The 15,819-nt window shown below is 29.0% G+C and overlaps 1 protein-coding gene across 2 annotated transcripts; it reads left to right on the top strand.

Moving 5' to 3' along the window:
* The first annotated feature begins 7,211 nt into the window (after nucleotides 1–7,211).
* Nucleotides 7,212–11,108, top strand: FBP (Inositol monophosphatase family protein). 2 transcript variants are annotated; one of them, XM_022298028.2, is made up of 12 exons: nucleotides 7,212–7,689; nucleotides 8,685–8,732; nucleotides 8,872–8,946; nucleotides 9,027–9,088; nucleotides 9,179–9,245; nucleotides 9,354–9,503; nucleotides 9,680–9,766; nucleotides 9,980–10,050; nucleotides 10,129–10,194; nucleotides 10,374–10,460; nucleotides 10,556–10,631; nucleotides 10,714–11,108. In XM_022298028.2, the coding sequence occupies exons 1-12, from the start codon at nucleotides 7,531–7,533 to the stop codon at nucleotides 10,825–10,827; spliced, it is 1,062 nt and encodes a 353-aa protein (XP_022153720.1). In that variant the 5' UTR covers nucleotides 7,212–7,530; the 3' UTR covers nucleotides 10,828–11,108. The 2 variants fall into 2 exon arrangements, with proteins under 2 accessions (XP_022153720.1, XP_022153721.1); XM_022298029.2 differs by having other exon boundaries at nucleotides 7,216–7,689; nucleotides 9,354–9,467.
* Nucleotides 11,109–15,819: the final 4,711 nt, after the last annotated feature.

Genomic DNA, 15,819 nt, shown 5'->3' with positions numbered 1-15,819 from the left:
ATACAATATAAAGGATAAATGATAAAAGTACTCAAGTGACGCTGCTTTTAAAGAAGTCTACACAAAGTTCAAGTTTTTAGTCGATCCAAACCGCAAAGTTTAGGGTATAAATCAATTTTTTTTTTTGAGTTATACGATAGTGGAGGTGAGAGACCGAACCATTAACTTTTCGATTATAAGAAGTGTATACCACTAATTATCTTGTTTAATCAGATATATTAGAATATTTAAAATGTGACGGAAGAATTGAAGGACATTAATATGATATTAACTGAAGAAGTTTTGACAACCAAATTAACATTAAGTAGTTGAACAACGATATAATAGAAATATACTTTAAATACTTAATTTGAGCAAGATTAAAAAAAAAAAAACCTTTTTAACTCAATCCAACCCAGTCAAACATGGTCCAAAATTTAAAGTATGGATAAAAATAAAAGAAAATATTAGAAAAGAGAAAATAGAAATTGTGGTGTGGGACAACAAAAGTAGGCCAATAATAGTGACGTTATTTTTGAGGATGAGAGGTTAGAGCCAATCCCAATGAAAGTGACCTTTCAAAAAAGGTTGTTCATTAAAATACAAATTTCATCACACAAAAATATGTAATATCTTGGAGCTTCCCCTTCGACCAATTATTTGGATATGGATAGAATAAACATGAAGAAACAAACCTAACAAATAAATAAATAAAAATATATATATATATATAATTTCATCTTCAAGTATACTTTTATTTTAAGGACCATTTCTTTATTTTAAATGTTGTGGTTCAATTTAAAAAATTCTGATTCAACTCTTCGAGCTTTAGTAGAAAATGAATCGATTTTAAATGTTGATGTTGATAATAATGTCGAATTCTCAATTTTAACGATAATATTGATGGCTAAAGTAAAGAGAGCTCAATAATAATTGACATATATCTCTAATTGAGAGGTTGTGAGTTCGATCCCCCTCCTTATGTTGTAAAAAAAATGATAATATTGATGAAAATATTATTGTCGATAAAAATGTTGAGGTCTTAATTTTATGAAACTATTGACGAAATGTCGATATCCATGAATATTTCTAAAAAAAATTATAAAACAAAAAATATATAAATTAACAAAGGAGCGTTTCACCATTTTTAAATAAGTTATATATTTTGCCGATATAATGAAAATGTCCATTAATCATTTGTATGGATGTCGAGTTCATAGATACATGGAAATAATGACACGTGGACAGAAATTTAAAATCCTATTTATATCTGAATCTTCAAGACCAAAGTGAAATATTTTTTTAATAATTCAAGTATTATATTCGTACTAAAAAAAGTCTATATTAAATCCACCTCAATTGACTGTATTTTTTTAGACTAATTTTTAAAGAAATATTTTCATTTTGAAAAGTTGTTTGAAGGTAGTTTGTATTTGTTTATTTTAATGACATTAACTTAAGAAACATAACATGCTTAAATAAGGCTAAATATAATGTTTGTGTGTTTTAGTTTTAATTTTTTTTATCTTAATATGTTACTTTTTTCCAAGCCAACTTCTTACTGATAACAAATTGTTAAAATTCATAAGTGATGAATTTATCTAATGAATTGTTGTGATCGAAAAAATGAGCTATAAAAGAGACGAATGAATCATGATGATCCCTTGTTAAAAATGTAAAGGACTAAAAATAGATAAATTTTGAAAGTACAAGAACCAAAATTAAAAATTAAAGTACAAGGATATCAAAAAGAACATTTTGAAAGTACTAAAATAAAAATAGATACCCTCTAAGGGCGTTGGTAGGGGCAATGGGTCTCTTGGTAATACCTATCAAAAAAAAATTCACGTTCGAACGTCTAAGTGAGTTTAATACCAAAAACTGATTTTGATACATCTCTTAGGTCCGGGGCTTGAGACGGACATAGATGTCTTGAGTTTTTGAAAAGTAAACAAAAAAACTAAACAACTTCTATTCGAGATTAGAAAAAGAAAAACCAAAACATACAAAAGACTAAAATTATAAGGATTAAAATGATATTTAGACAAAATATTTAATACCTAGACAATAAACTTACAACTTTTAAGAAGATTGAGGATGAAAGACCGAATATTGTTAATAATCTCACATTGAATAGATAAAAGACCTAATCAAATGAGTTATTAATCTCCAATTAATTTTGAGAGGTAACTTCGTGAATATTGATAAATATACGGGACAAAATTATATATTTTTTTAATATATCTTCCAAATATACCTTTGAGCATGATGTTTTAAAAACTTATCTTAAAATAAGCTTTAGGATAAGATCGATATGCACCAGATACCGTGGTAGGTGGAACAGTAAAGATATTAAATAATACAACAAATTGGAATTGAGTTTTGGAAATAATTCATTTAATTTAGCTAACATTATTTTTAAGGATAATTATATTAAACTTCATTAATCTATTAAACTATCTTATGAAAAAATATCAATTTAGTCCTTGTAGTTTTAAAAATTTCCAGTTAGTCTCCATAGTATTAAATGTTCCATTTGGTTCATGTAACCTAGCCAAATAATATAACAATGTAAACCTATCTTAATTTAGTTTCTCAATTGAAAATGTTAAAATTACGAAGGTAGTTCCTCAATTTTTTAGGTTGTATTTAATAGATCCCTAAGTATCTAATAAAGGTTTTGAACTTGTAATATTGTGCGTAATTGGTGATTGAACTTTCAATTTTGAACTTTTTATGAAACAAAAAATAGAAAATAAAAACATTATCCAACACGTCCTAAATATCACAGCTCACTAAAAACATCCATGACTAAGGTAATAATACTCACAAATATATAGTTTCGTACGACCAAAAATCGTAAAAAAAAAAAAAAAACAGAGAGAGATCTTAACTTATTAAGACCTTGATAACCATTTTGTTTTTTTTTTTTTTGGAATGAAATCTTGTAAATACTAGTCATCTATGTATTTCTTGATTGTGTATCTAAAAATATTTTCAAAATTTAAGCTAAATTTTGAAAACTACAAAAAAGAAAAAAAAGTTTTAAATTTTTTTTTAATTTTTTAAATTTGACTAAAAATTCAAATGTACTTTTAAAAATGTGAAAACATACCAAAAACCAAAAAAGAAAAAATTGTCAGCAAATCAGTATAATTTAAGGAAAAAAAACAGTAACTAAAGACGAAACAGTTATCAAATAGACTCTAATTTCACCCCTTCGTCAAGTTTATGGTAGATAGGATGAATTTCAAAGTTTAAAGTTGAAGGTTGACTCATCCAACTGAGTATGACGATATATAAAATAAATTGTATTAGAATTTGACAAGAGGGAATTTTTTAAATAAAAATTTAAATTTTGATGTCAATAAAAATGTCGAGGCCTTAATTTTATTTTATGAAAATATATATGTTAGAGCATATTTAAAAAAGGTGACAAATTTTAAAATTAGTAAAACGTCTTGAATTAATTGTTATTATTACTAATTATGTTCACATTTCTTTATATTTCTTCCGTCAATTAATTTCTCATAACGATGTTGAATCTTTGATTTATGAATTAATTTTGAAATTATGAGATATGTTGGATTTTCTAGACATCTATAGGAGCTAACGATAGCTTTGTTGAACGACGAAGCCACACTAATCTAAAAAAGTCACAAATAAATTTCAAAGTATTCCATTACAAATGCACAAATGTGTCAAAGGTCAATAAATGATAATAAATTAGAACGAATTTTTTTTTATAAATAATTTATAGTTTCATTTATTAATGTTGCATTTGAATTAGAAGCCATTGAAAATGAATTTAAGCGATTAAATTATAAATTTAATGCACCATTTATTAATGTAACATTCAAACGAGAGAGATTGAAAAAGTTTAATTTTTTAATTATAAATTTAATCCATCAATTCGTGTAATGGTGTTGATATAGCTTTGGTTCAAATCTGTAAATAAAATTTTTTAATTATTGATCCAAAAATTTGGCTTCATAGAATTTTGTCAAATTTTGCACCAATCATTAATAATGGAATCGGGAACGAACGTCAACCTATAAAACCAAACTTGCAAAACCAAACAGCACTGAATACCGATGTGGCCTTAGCTACACATGCTCTGATGCTTTAAGTCAGAATCAGAATAGTTGAATAGGAATAGGAAGAATAAGGTATTTTTTGCGTACCTCTAGGGTTTAACTTGCTCATCTCTTTATATTTATAGAGGTTTAATCCTAATGCCCTTAGGAAACGTACTCTCTTTGGCCTGGGTATTTTGTTGAGGGCCATATGTTGAATTCAGGGCCGTCGGCCCATGGTAGGACTTTTTATTAGGGTTGAAGTAGGTTTGGGTTATCAGATGAACATTGTTGAAGTTTTCGACCGATTGGCTGGGACCTGGACGGTCGGGACTTGGACGACCGAGACCTAGTCATGTCATGGACCTGGTCATGCTCTAGATCTAGTCATACCTTGGATCTGGCTCATGGTCATGCCCTGAACCTGGTCTGGTCATGCTCTGAGCTATGAACGTGTGATGTACTTTGCCTGTCGGGTCTAACTCTATCTTCCCATAACATTAATAAAAAGATAAATAACCTCAATTTTTCACGAGAGAATGTGTCTTTTGGAAAGGAATGTTCTTTATAAAAAAGACAGATAATTTTATAAAAGAGGATGCCACTGTACTCTATAAATAGGTTGTTTTTTTTTCCTTTCAATTTTTAACATAGGAAAAATCTTCTCTCAATTTTCTTCCTATACTAATGCTACATTCACCAGTTATCTTATCTCGAGAGAAAATTGTTCATTGACACTTTGAACACCACAGAGAGAACAAAATTATCTTAAAGAAACAATGTTACTATTTTTTTTCAAACAATATTACTACTGGGTTAATCAAGTTTTTGTTTCCATAATTTATCCTTAGTTTCTAATCCTTAAAAATTTATAATTGCATTTTTCAACTTTTGGTTTTGATTCTTCTAAATCATTGTCGTTACTAACTTACTAAATATTGACTTAATGTGTGTAGATTAGATGAATGAACAATGATTTAACATAAACTAACAAAAATGAATAGACTAGTATGGTAAAATAAGATTGTGCGAGCCAAAAAACTCAACTAAGTTCAAGGATTAAAATAAAATTAACACCAATCTAATTTTCAATTTTTTTTAGAACATTAAATAAGAAATATGGAGGGAAGATTCAAAATTATAACATTTTTCACTTAATTATGTTGAGGTGCGAAGTCAAATTTTCACTTTACATTTTCAATTTCATTAAATTCAACTCTAAACTTCCATAAACATTATTATTATCGTTATTTTTTGTTAACCTACATTGTATTTGCCTACTAATTTAAAATAATAAAATAATAATAATAAAACGATGGATCATAAAAATATCACAAAGTTCAACAAATATCCAATTGAGCGTTATCCAAAATTCTATGGAGTTAGTCACCTTACCAATTTTTACCTTAAAATTAAAAAAAAAATGCACACTTATTTTGGTTTCAACTTTCAAGAACAATTGGTAAAAAGGAGTAAAAAACCTAAATATATCTCTATTGTTTCTTTCAATTTAGTTTTTAATCTATAATTTTTTTTATTTTATCCTTAATATAATTACAATTCTCAATTAAGTTATTTTGTAAAGAAATTTACTTAACATAAAGATAATTTGTCATCAAATATTTATTGTTCCATTAATATATTTAGATACATTGACATATCACTTGAAAAAAAAAATAGATTTCTTAATCAATATGTCAAAAAATTCTGAGAATGAGTGAGACTTAAAAATGTCAAGTAACATTCGACATGTTCACGTGTTTGAATATATTAATGAAACAATAATTTAATTGTACGCCAATTTTGTTTTGTTAACAAATTTTAATAAATTGTTTATAGAATGACCTAATTCATAATTTTAAGACAATTGAGAATTTTAAAAAATTGAGGACCAAATTTGAAAAGATTGGGATTTATCTTGTATATTTATTAAAGAAAAATCTAAGTTTAAATGTTATTTTGGTAATTGTTGTTTTGGCTTTGGTTCATTTGAATCTTGTAGTTTTGAAATATTAATTTTGATCATTGTATTTTGAACTTTATTTCATTTTGGTCCATATACTTTCAACTTTTGTTCATTTTAATCTTTATACATTCAAAAAGTCTGTTTTGGTCATTGTACTTTTGAAAAGTAACCATTTTAGTCTATATTTACAAAATTTTAACACAAATTTTATACCCAATTCAAACCTTTAATACAAGTTTATCTACATTTCAATAAATTTAGTGAGGGAGTGTCATACTAAAAGTTTAATCCAAATAAATGAGATAAAAATTAAAATTAAAAGATAAAAATATTCACTCTTCGAACAAACAATAAATAAAACGGATAGAAATATTCACTCCTCAAACAAACAATAAATAAAACAAACCTTTCAAAATACATAATTGAAATGAACAAAAGTTGAAGCAAAACAAATGCTTTGAGTGTACACGAATCAAAATCAACGAAAACTTACCAAAATAGTATTTTTTATAGATAGACAAAATCAAACCTGACAAAACTACTAGAGATCCTAAATGGACCCAAGAGAAAAAAAGTCCGAACTTAGAAGTCCAACAGAAGTATAAGGGCCTGGGCTCGACCCACAGAGGACAGACAACCCAGTCGACCGTAGCTGACCAGGGGTTAGCATCGATAACTAGACGGCGCCAACTAGGGGTCGGCCACCGGTCGGGACGTGCGGCTACGACCATCCGACAATCCTTGAAGACAACCTTAACCTACCATGCCCCAACGAAACTTTGCAACGAGCCGACGAACCTTCAATTTGATATTTGACCCACGATAAAGTATTAAAATTCAAAGAGCTAGGCTTCTTAGAAGCACACAAAGATTCGACCCCTATAAATAGAAGAGAAGACACAAAATCTCGTACAGTTGACAATCGTTAACTTTCAATTCTAACTTAAAAACATATAGCCTATGTTGGCAGGTTTTACTCGATCATATCATAGAAGATTGGTACGAATTTGAATCTCGAATATGCAATTTCTCCATCAACCACGTTTAAATAAAATATCTAGAAAGTGTAAAAAAGGAGAACAAGATAATTACAAGTCATATAAATATATAATTTTTGACTCGTTCAAGTTATATGAATATATATCTCATCATCTCTACGTGGCAAAAAGAAAAAGGAAACAAAAAAAGGGGAAAGAAAATCAGAGATGGAAGAAATAGAACGGCGCAGAGAATGATTGAGGAAGACGACGAAGATCGTTATCTGCAAAATTTCTCCATTCCCTTTCTCTGTCGCAAACTCTAAAGCAAGCCATCACCACTCCATTTCTACCCCTTTTCTCCCTCCGCCACGTGCCCCCAACCCATATTCCCTCTTTTCCCCAATTTCCATATACACATATATATATATCTCTCTACTGGGTTCTTCATCAATCCTCGAATCTAGCACCCCCATAACAATCTCATCTCATCCTCCTTCTGAACCAGCAAAAAGGGTTTTTCCCAGAAGCCATGGATCACGCGGCGGATGCCCAGAGGACGGATTTGATGACCATTACTCGTTTTGTGTTGAATGAGCAATCCAAGTACCCGGAATCGCGTGGCGATTTCACGATTCTCCTCAGTCATATTGTTCTTGGCTGCAAGTTCGTCTGCTCCGCTGTTAATAAGGTTATGTTCTGTTCTGTTTACCCTGTTCTGGGTCTGGTAGTTATGGGGTTTCGTGTTTTTGATTGATTGCATCGGATCAGTTTTTATTGATGTGTTTGTTTATTTGTTGCTTTGTTTGGGATTATGGAGGGATATGGTCGTATTGTTCTTGATTGCAGTTGGACGAACAGATCATGAATGTGGGGGGAAATCATTTAATAGTTGTGCTGGAAATCATAGTAAAATGATCATTTCCACTTTGAAAATTGCTAGAGTTTTATTCTCATAAATGAAAACCGAACTGTGGGGAAGTTTCAGTTTCAGTATTTTTTAAGGAAAGTCTGCTGAATTCAAGGCCTGAAATAAGAGAAGTCTTCTAATATTGCATTATTTTATTTTATTTGTTTGAGTTCAACGATAGTCTTATATTGCATTTCTTTAAGGAATATTATAATATTACATTATTTTATTTTATTTGTTTGAGTTCAACGATACTTGGGTGAGTGATTCGAACTACTATGCTCAGGTTTACATTATAATATTACATAATATATGTAGGGAGAGTACATTAGAAATCTACCATTGAGAAGTACTAGTTTGCAACCAGTTGAGCTAAATTCAAGTCGCAAATAGTTAAAGGAGAGCCTCTAAGATTTATTAAATGAGAGATTAAAAAGAGAAGAGGGGCAGTGGTGCTGAGGAGGAGAGAGAGAAAAAAAAGGATAGGGTTCAAATTTCTTACTATTTTATTACAATGTGACAAAGGTTACATTTTTTTTTTCAAAAGGGTGTCAATATTTGCTATTGTATTACGAAAAGTCAAAATTGTGTACTGGTTTCTTGGTAGGTCATCCTTCCAAATAACTGTCCATATGGTCCTAGAAGGATGCCTACAGCTCATAATTCAAAATTCCTAAAATACCCTCTTGTTTGAGAATTTCAAACTGTTCGGTATTTGCTTATATACAATATGCTATGCAACATACGGTTCACTAACCTGAAAAGTTCTTTTGCAGGCTGGTTTAGCCAAACTTATAGGACTTGCTGGTGAGACCAATGTTCAGGTAAGATGGTATTTCTATTTTCGAAAAAATGAAAAGGATTAGAGTCATCTCAATTCTCATACTAAAATCCCTTTTTTCTGTGTGTTAATTTTGATGTTCTGAGTTATGCCTTACATTTATTAATTTTCTTTAACAATAGGGTGAAGAGCAAAAGAAACTGGATGTGCTCTCAAATGAAGTTTTTATCAAGGCTTTGGTCAGCAGTGGCAGAACTGTAAGCTGCTGCAACCTGATTATACAAATTATAGGATTAGTTTCTGGTGATTTACTCTAACAGCTGCCATTTGGTGGCAGTGTATCCTTGTTTCGGAAGAAGACGAAGAACCAACATATGTTGAGCCACCTCGGCGTGGAAAGTTTGTTTTTCATCCCTCACGAATGCTTTCTACTGCTTACTATGATGATTATTATAATTAATTTTTTCTTCTTATTTCTCTATGGTGAAGGTATTCTGTTGTGTTTGATCCGCTGGATGGATCCTCCAATATTGACTGCGGCGTTTCGATTGGAACGGTGAAATATTTACCCTCTGCTACAACGAACTTGCTATCATTTGTGTAATTTTTATTTCTTTTTCAGATTAGCTGAGTCTCTGATCATTTGAATATCTACTTCTTTCAGATTTTTGGAATTTATCACTTGAACGACAGCCATGAACCTAACCTAGAAGATGTTCTGCAACCCGGAAAGAATATGGTTGCAGCAGGCTATTGCTTGTATGGCAGCTCTTGCACAGTATGGAAAATCTTGCTCTATGTATTCATTTTTACAGTATGGAAAATCTTGCTCTATGTATTCATTTTTATGTTTCAGTTTGTATCATAATCTTTTGGTTTTGAACTGGCCATTCTGAAACTATTGTCCTTGAGTCATGTCGAAAAATATATTTTCTTTTCTTAGTTGTAACATAATTTGTCTATTGACATTTCATCTTTTTGATTTTACAGCTTGTTTTAAGTACTGGAACTGGTGTTAATGGATTCACCCTTGACCCTTCTCTTGGGGAGTTTATTTTAACTCACCCAGACATTAAGGTAAAGAGCTTTTTAGTATCCTTTGATAATTTTCCTTAAAGAGAAGAACAAATATATTGGTAATTTATTCTCTGGCATTCTTTGATGGCATAAACCTTAGAAATGCACCTCTAATTTGCAAGTAATGTTTCTGCTATTGGTATTGTTACTATCATCTTTTGCTGCTTTTTGATTGTCTTGTATTTGTCTTATTTCTTCTGAAACCATCTGCAGATTCCAAAGGAAGGAAAGATCTATTCTGTGAATGAAGGAAATGCAAAGAACTGGGACGGTCCAACAGCGAAGTATGTTGAGTTGAATTGAGTTGTGTCTGAGTTCGAGTTATAAGTTAGTACAGAGTCCTAACTCGTTTTTTCTTTTAGGTATGTAGAGAACTGCAAGTTCCCTACGGACGGATCGTCTCCAAAGTCTCTGAGATACGTTGGAAGGTACCTAAGGATTTCTTTAAAGATATGAAACATTTCTTCAAGTCATCAAATTGTTCATGTAGTGTTTCCGACGTATTTAAGACTTTGTTTTCATTTGAAAAACTGTGACTTGTCTTTGAAATCTTAGTATAGGATATAGTAGCATTGAAGTTCTTATGGTACAATGCTTTGATTAACAGTATGGTAGCTGATGTCCATCGCACATTGCTTTATGGTGGTATCTTTCTGTACCCTGGTGACAAGAAGAGCCCGAGCGGGAAATTGCGGTACGTGACGGTTTTACACATACTTCTCCATTGCTCTCTCCCGTCTCCCCTGCCCTTGATACGTGTGGAATCATATGTTTTTTCTCCTATGCCAGTGTCTTGTACGAAGTTTTTCCAATGGCGTTCTTGATAGAGGAGGCAGGAGGTCAAGCATTCACCGGAAAAATACGGGTACCCGCTTCGTCACAAGGCTTAAACCTCGAGCGACACGTTCGACTTATTCTAAGATAAATGCACTTTGATGATTTTGCAGGCACTTGACTTGGTTCCAAAGAAGATACATGAGAGATCTCCCATATTTCTTGGTAGCTACGATGATGTTGAAGAGATCAAAGCTTTGTATGCTGCTGCTGCTGAGAAGGAATGAATATTATTAACTTCATAAATTTCAACAAATTTACTTGTCATTGTGGCAGCCTTCATTCCATTTTCCCCTTCCTTCTTATATAGTGTTGTTTCTTGTGATTTCATTTGTGGCCATAGAATTCCAATGTCTTATTGATTGTTCTTAGCCCTCAAATGTTAATGAATGCATAAAATGTAGCCACATGACTCGTCTTGTACGGTTTCGATGAACTCTGAAATTGTCAGAAAATTCGTCGTAGAATTACATGGAATTTTATAAAATGAAAACTTTGTTAGAATCAACTGCACATAAAAGTTGGTTGTTCATTTTGGCAATCTACGAACAGTATAAATATAGCTAAACATAATAGGTAAACGTCGATGCAAAATATCAATATTGATATTTTTGAAAAAGATATAAAAATTAAAAAAAAATCATAAAAAATATATACACATAAAAATTTAATAAGTTAAAAATGATTAATATTAATATTTTGTATCAGAAATATTTTGTTGATATTTTTTATATTTTATCGATTTTTTTTGTAATATTATAGAAACGTTGATTCACCCCTTTAATACAATGCCTAGATTTCCCTCCAAAGAAGGGTGGGAAGATGGAAAATCAAATCATTCTTATCATTGGGTTGGGCCAAAGAAATGCAAATTTAAGTTATACAGGCCCAAAAATTGTAGGAAGATGCAAAATCAAATCAGTCTTGGGCCAGAAACGCGAATTCAATTAATATAGGCCCAAAAATCAGTTCGGATTTGTCTGGCCCGTTAGGTTTTGGACTGTTGGATTGGTCTTTGTCAAATTTTTAAAAAATATTTTAAAGTAATTTATTGAAACTAATTAGATCATATCTTCAATTAAATTCCATTTTAACATTTTGGATAATCTGGTTTTTTTTTTTTTTAATAAGGAAAGAAAATACCTAACTCAAAACTAGCTCGGATTGAGCAAGATTACACAAAACCACAAAGGAAACGAAACGTCCCACACTTCCGAAATTTCTTTTGCAGTTGCTTTCTTCGCCAAATAATGGGCAAAATTATTCTCCGCCTGCCACTCGGTTATGCTCCGCTTTCAACTGGATCTCTTCGATAAGCCAAAATATTTCAAATAGGTCGATCTCCTCTTTATTTAGAAGACGCACCACTTCCAAAGAATCGAATTCTACCATAATCACGTAAGCATCGTCCAAATTTATCGCATTGACTTTTGAGACCTTGAACAGCCATAGCTTCAACATACTTTACTGTCTTATTCCTTTTCCTTGATATTATAAACTCATTTTATTTTTGTTAAAATTAAAACATGTAAAATATAATATATTATAAATTATATAACCTCGTGCAATAAAAATTTATACAAAATTCATAAAAAAAATGTTGACAAATTAATTAATATTATTTTAGATTGAACTAAATATTTAGTTGGTAATTGCTATTGGTTTACAAATATAATGCTAAACACAGAACAATTTTTTAAATTGAGATCCAATTGTCAAATGTGCTATCGAACACATATCGAAAACACTGGAAACAAATAATACAACTTTATTTATCATTGAATCATTTGTTTTCAAATTTCTATTTTCTGATCCCAACGAAGCACATCCTTAATAAAGACACTGTAAAAAAGTGTAGATATGTGCTTGTAGCATGGCGAAAACTCCAAAAAACACTCCCACATATATTTACAAAACTTTAAATATTTAAATTGATCAAATCTATAAACTAATTTATAGAAAATTCCTTGTGAAAAAAAAAAAACCTAATTTCTCGTAGAATCTTTACAAGGCATTTCAATTCTCGTTCATACCTTTTCTTAACAAGATTACTTTTTTGATTTTTTTTTTAAATTTTTTTGACAACATTAATGATTGTTTTAAGGAATGAGTACCAAAACAAGAAAACCATCCATGTTCCTTGCCCTCCTTGACTCGTCGAAATCACTTGAAATGACCTCTCAATTAAATTATCACATCACTTTTTTTAAGCTTTCCTTTTTTCGTTCTTTTACAAAAGACTATATAACTTATATTATAATTATCTTCGAATTTTAATTAAAGAAAGAAGAATAATAGTGATAGTTATTTAAAAACAAAGAGCATCAAATAAAGAATGGTTACTAAATATGGTTTGTTTCATTTTAACTAAAAAGAATTAAGAATAAAACATGGTTACCATCCACTTTCTTTATCTTTTTTAAGAAAATAAAGATAAAAATAAAAATTGTCATTAAAAAGTGCCATAATGTTTTATCCTTCATTCAAATTGAATGATTCATATACTTCATGGTCACATAAAGTTTAGAAGAGTTATTTTTTCTAAAGTGAAGTTCTTTTGGCATATTTGTGCCATGTGTCTAGATTTTATTGGGTGTTTGAGAAGGAAGATTTTTCTTCTATACTTAAGTATTATCCATTGTAATCATTACACCAAAACTAATTATCAATTATAAAATAAGATAAGATAAATTTATAAAAAGTTTTAAAAATGCATAAACTTAAAAGGAGAGAATTAAATAATCAACATTTTTAAAATATACATTCAAAACTAGAAAGTGAAAAAGATATAAGAAAAAGAGAGGAATATACAAAGCCCCAAAAAACTAATATATATATATATGTATGTGTAAAATGTCTTAATAAAGAAGAAAAATACACAAATAATATCCAAAATTTTAAACATCAATGTCAAAAGTCTCCGTTTTATAAAAATATTGATTGAAATATTGATAAAATATCCATGTGATATTTTTGAAAAATAAAAATGTCATAACAAATATTTAAATGGACAAATAAGTATTTCACATTTTAAAATAAGTTAAATATTATTAATATAATTTTGTTTTATATTTTCTCTATTTTTTTTGTCATACTATGAAAATATAGATCCATCCTATGTCAATATCTAATCCATAAATATATAAAAATATTGATATGTTAACTAAAATTTAATACCTAGTGATATTATTAGAAAGAGGACCCAAAACGCAAACTTTTAAAATGAGTAAAAGATAATCTTAAAAAATAAAATCTGAATTTTTCAATGATTCCATCCAAATTTGCATAAAAAAATGGATTTTTATTATGAAAAATTATGAAAAAGGTCAATTGAGAATATTCACTTAGTTTATTTGGTACTAGATAATTTAGGACCCGTTTGATAACCATTTTAGTTTTTGGTTTTTTTTTTTTTAATTTTTGGTTTTCTGTTTTTCAAAAACAAAAACTATATATATTTGATAACCATTTTTCGTTTTTTGTTTTTAAAAAGTTAGAAAATTAAAAATACATATTAGAGAGAGAAAATTTTATGTAGAATAGAGATGGTGTGAGTGCGAGTGAGGATGCTCTCCCTCATTCTCGGGCTCGTAAAATTTTTTTGTCTCCGTCTCCACCTCCTTCTTTGTTCCGAGAGATGTTCAAGAGAAAAATTATCGGTTCTATAAATGTTTTTAATTATTTTTAGAATTTAAATATAAAACAAGTGTAATATATATTAATTATTTAAAAAATGAAATCGGGGACGGGGTCAGGACGTGCGTTTTCTATTTTTTTGGAACCCGACCCTACAAAATTTTTTGTCTTCCTCTAATGTAGAGACATGAAAATAGATATGTAAATAAACTTTTGGAAGATAATTTTTAGAAAGATAAATAAAAATATTTAGAAAAAAAATAGTAAAAGAAAAGTTAAAGACAAAAAGAGAAAAATTTTGGAGAAAAAAATAAAGTCAGGAGTAAAATATATGTTAAAGAAAAAAAAAAGAAATTATAAAGAAAGAGAAAAATTAGAGTGGAAACAAATTTAGAGATAAAAACAAAATTCAAAATATAATTTTTATATAAAATAAATAAATACAAATATAAATAAAAGTTATAGTGAAAGAAAATTGAATGAGAAAATAAAATATAATTTTTAGAAGAAAAAATAGATTACGGAGAGACATAAAAATTATAAAATATGAAATTTTTGAGAGAAAAGTTAGAAAAAATATTAAATTTTTAGAGAGAGAAATGAAACTATAGAATAAAAAACAAAAAATACAAAAAATTCTAGAGAGCGACACATAACAATAAATATTCAAAATAGGAAAATTTTAGAGAGATAAAAATAAAGTTTGGAGAGAGAAATTTAGAAATAAAAAAAAACCTATTTTTGAAAACTACTTTTTTTTTTTAAATTTACTTAGAATTTCAAAATGATTTTTAAAAAATAAAAAAGAGAAAATTGAATGGATTATCAAACAACCCTGTTTTTTAAAAAACTAAAAACCAAAAACCAAAAACAAAAAAAGAAATAGTTATCAAACAGACCCTTAATTGATGATTCTTAATGGTTTCATAAACAAAGGTTAAAATTTGTTAACAAACAATTGATGTACTATTAAATTATTTGTTTCCTAACATATTTGAAACACGTAAATGCTACTTAACACATGAAAAATCTCAATCCATGTTTCAACAAAATGTATTTATCTTCTAATTGGTATATAGCTATATCCCTACGTTTTATAAAACAATAATTTAACAAAATTAACCAAATTTTTATAACCAAAAAGGATCTAGATGAGAATGTTTAATACAATAATAAAAAATTATAAAATTGGGTGAGTTTTTTTATTTATTTTTATTTTTTTGTGTGACATATTGCTTGAGTGTTTTAAAGGAAGATTAAAAAAACAAAAAGAAAAAAACCATTGGTTATTTATTTATTTCTTTTTCTTTTGGTTCTTAATTTTTTTTTTTTTGAGTAATTTTTTGGTTCTTAATTAATTTCACATGGATGACACATTATATAGAGTTCAATATGTTACGTGCACTCACATGGCTGCCCCCTCCCTCCACCTTAAGCGACCTTTATTATTATTATTTTTTTAAATTCTTTTTCTTCTTCAGTATAATTCTTTTTTATTTTTCCATATTGGGCCCACCATGTTTGATCTTCAACTCTGGTGCTGCCACGTGTACTTGCCAACTTGATTTGATTGATGGATTCTT

The sequence above is a fragment of the Momordica charantia genome (assembly GCF_013281855.1).
Source record: "Momordica charantia cultivar OHB3-1 chromosome 11 unlocalized genomic scaffold, Mcharantia_2.0 BLBB01000011.1, whole genome shotgun sequence".
NCBI lineage: Eukaryota > Viridiplantae > Streptophyta > Magnoliopsida > Cucurbitales > Cucurbitaceae > Momordica > Momordica charantia.
Note: the sequence above shows the minus strand (reverse complement) of the source record. Positions and strands in the feature narration are given on the sequence as shown.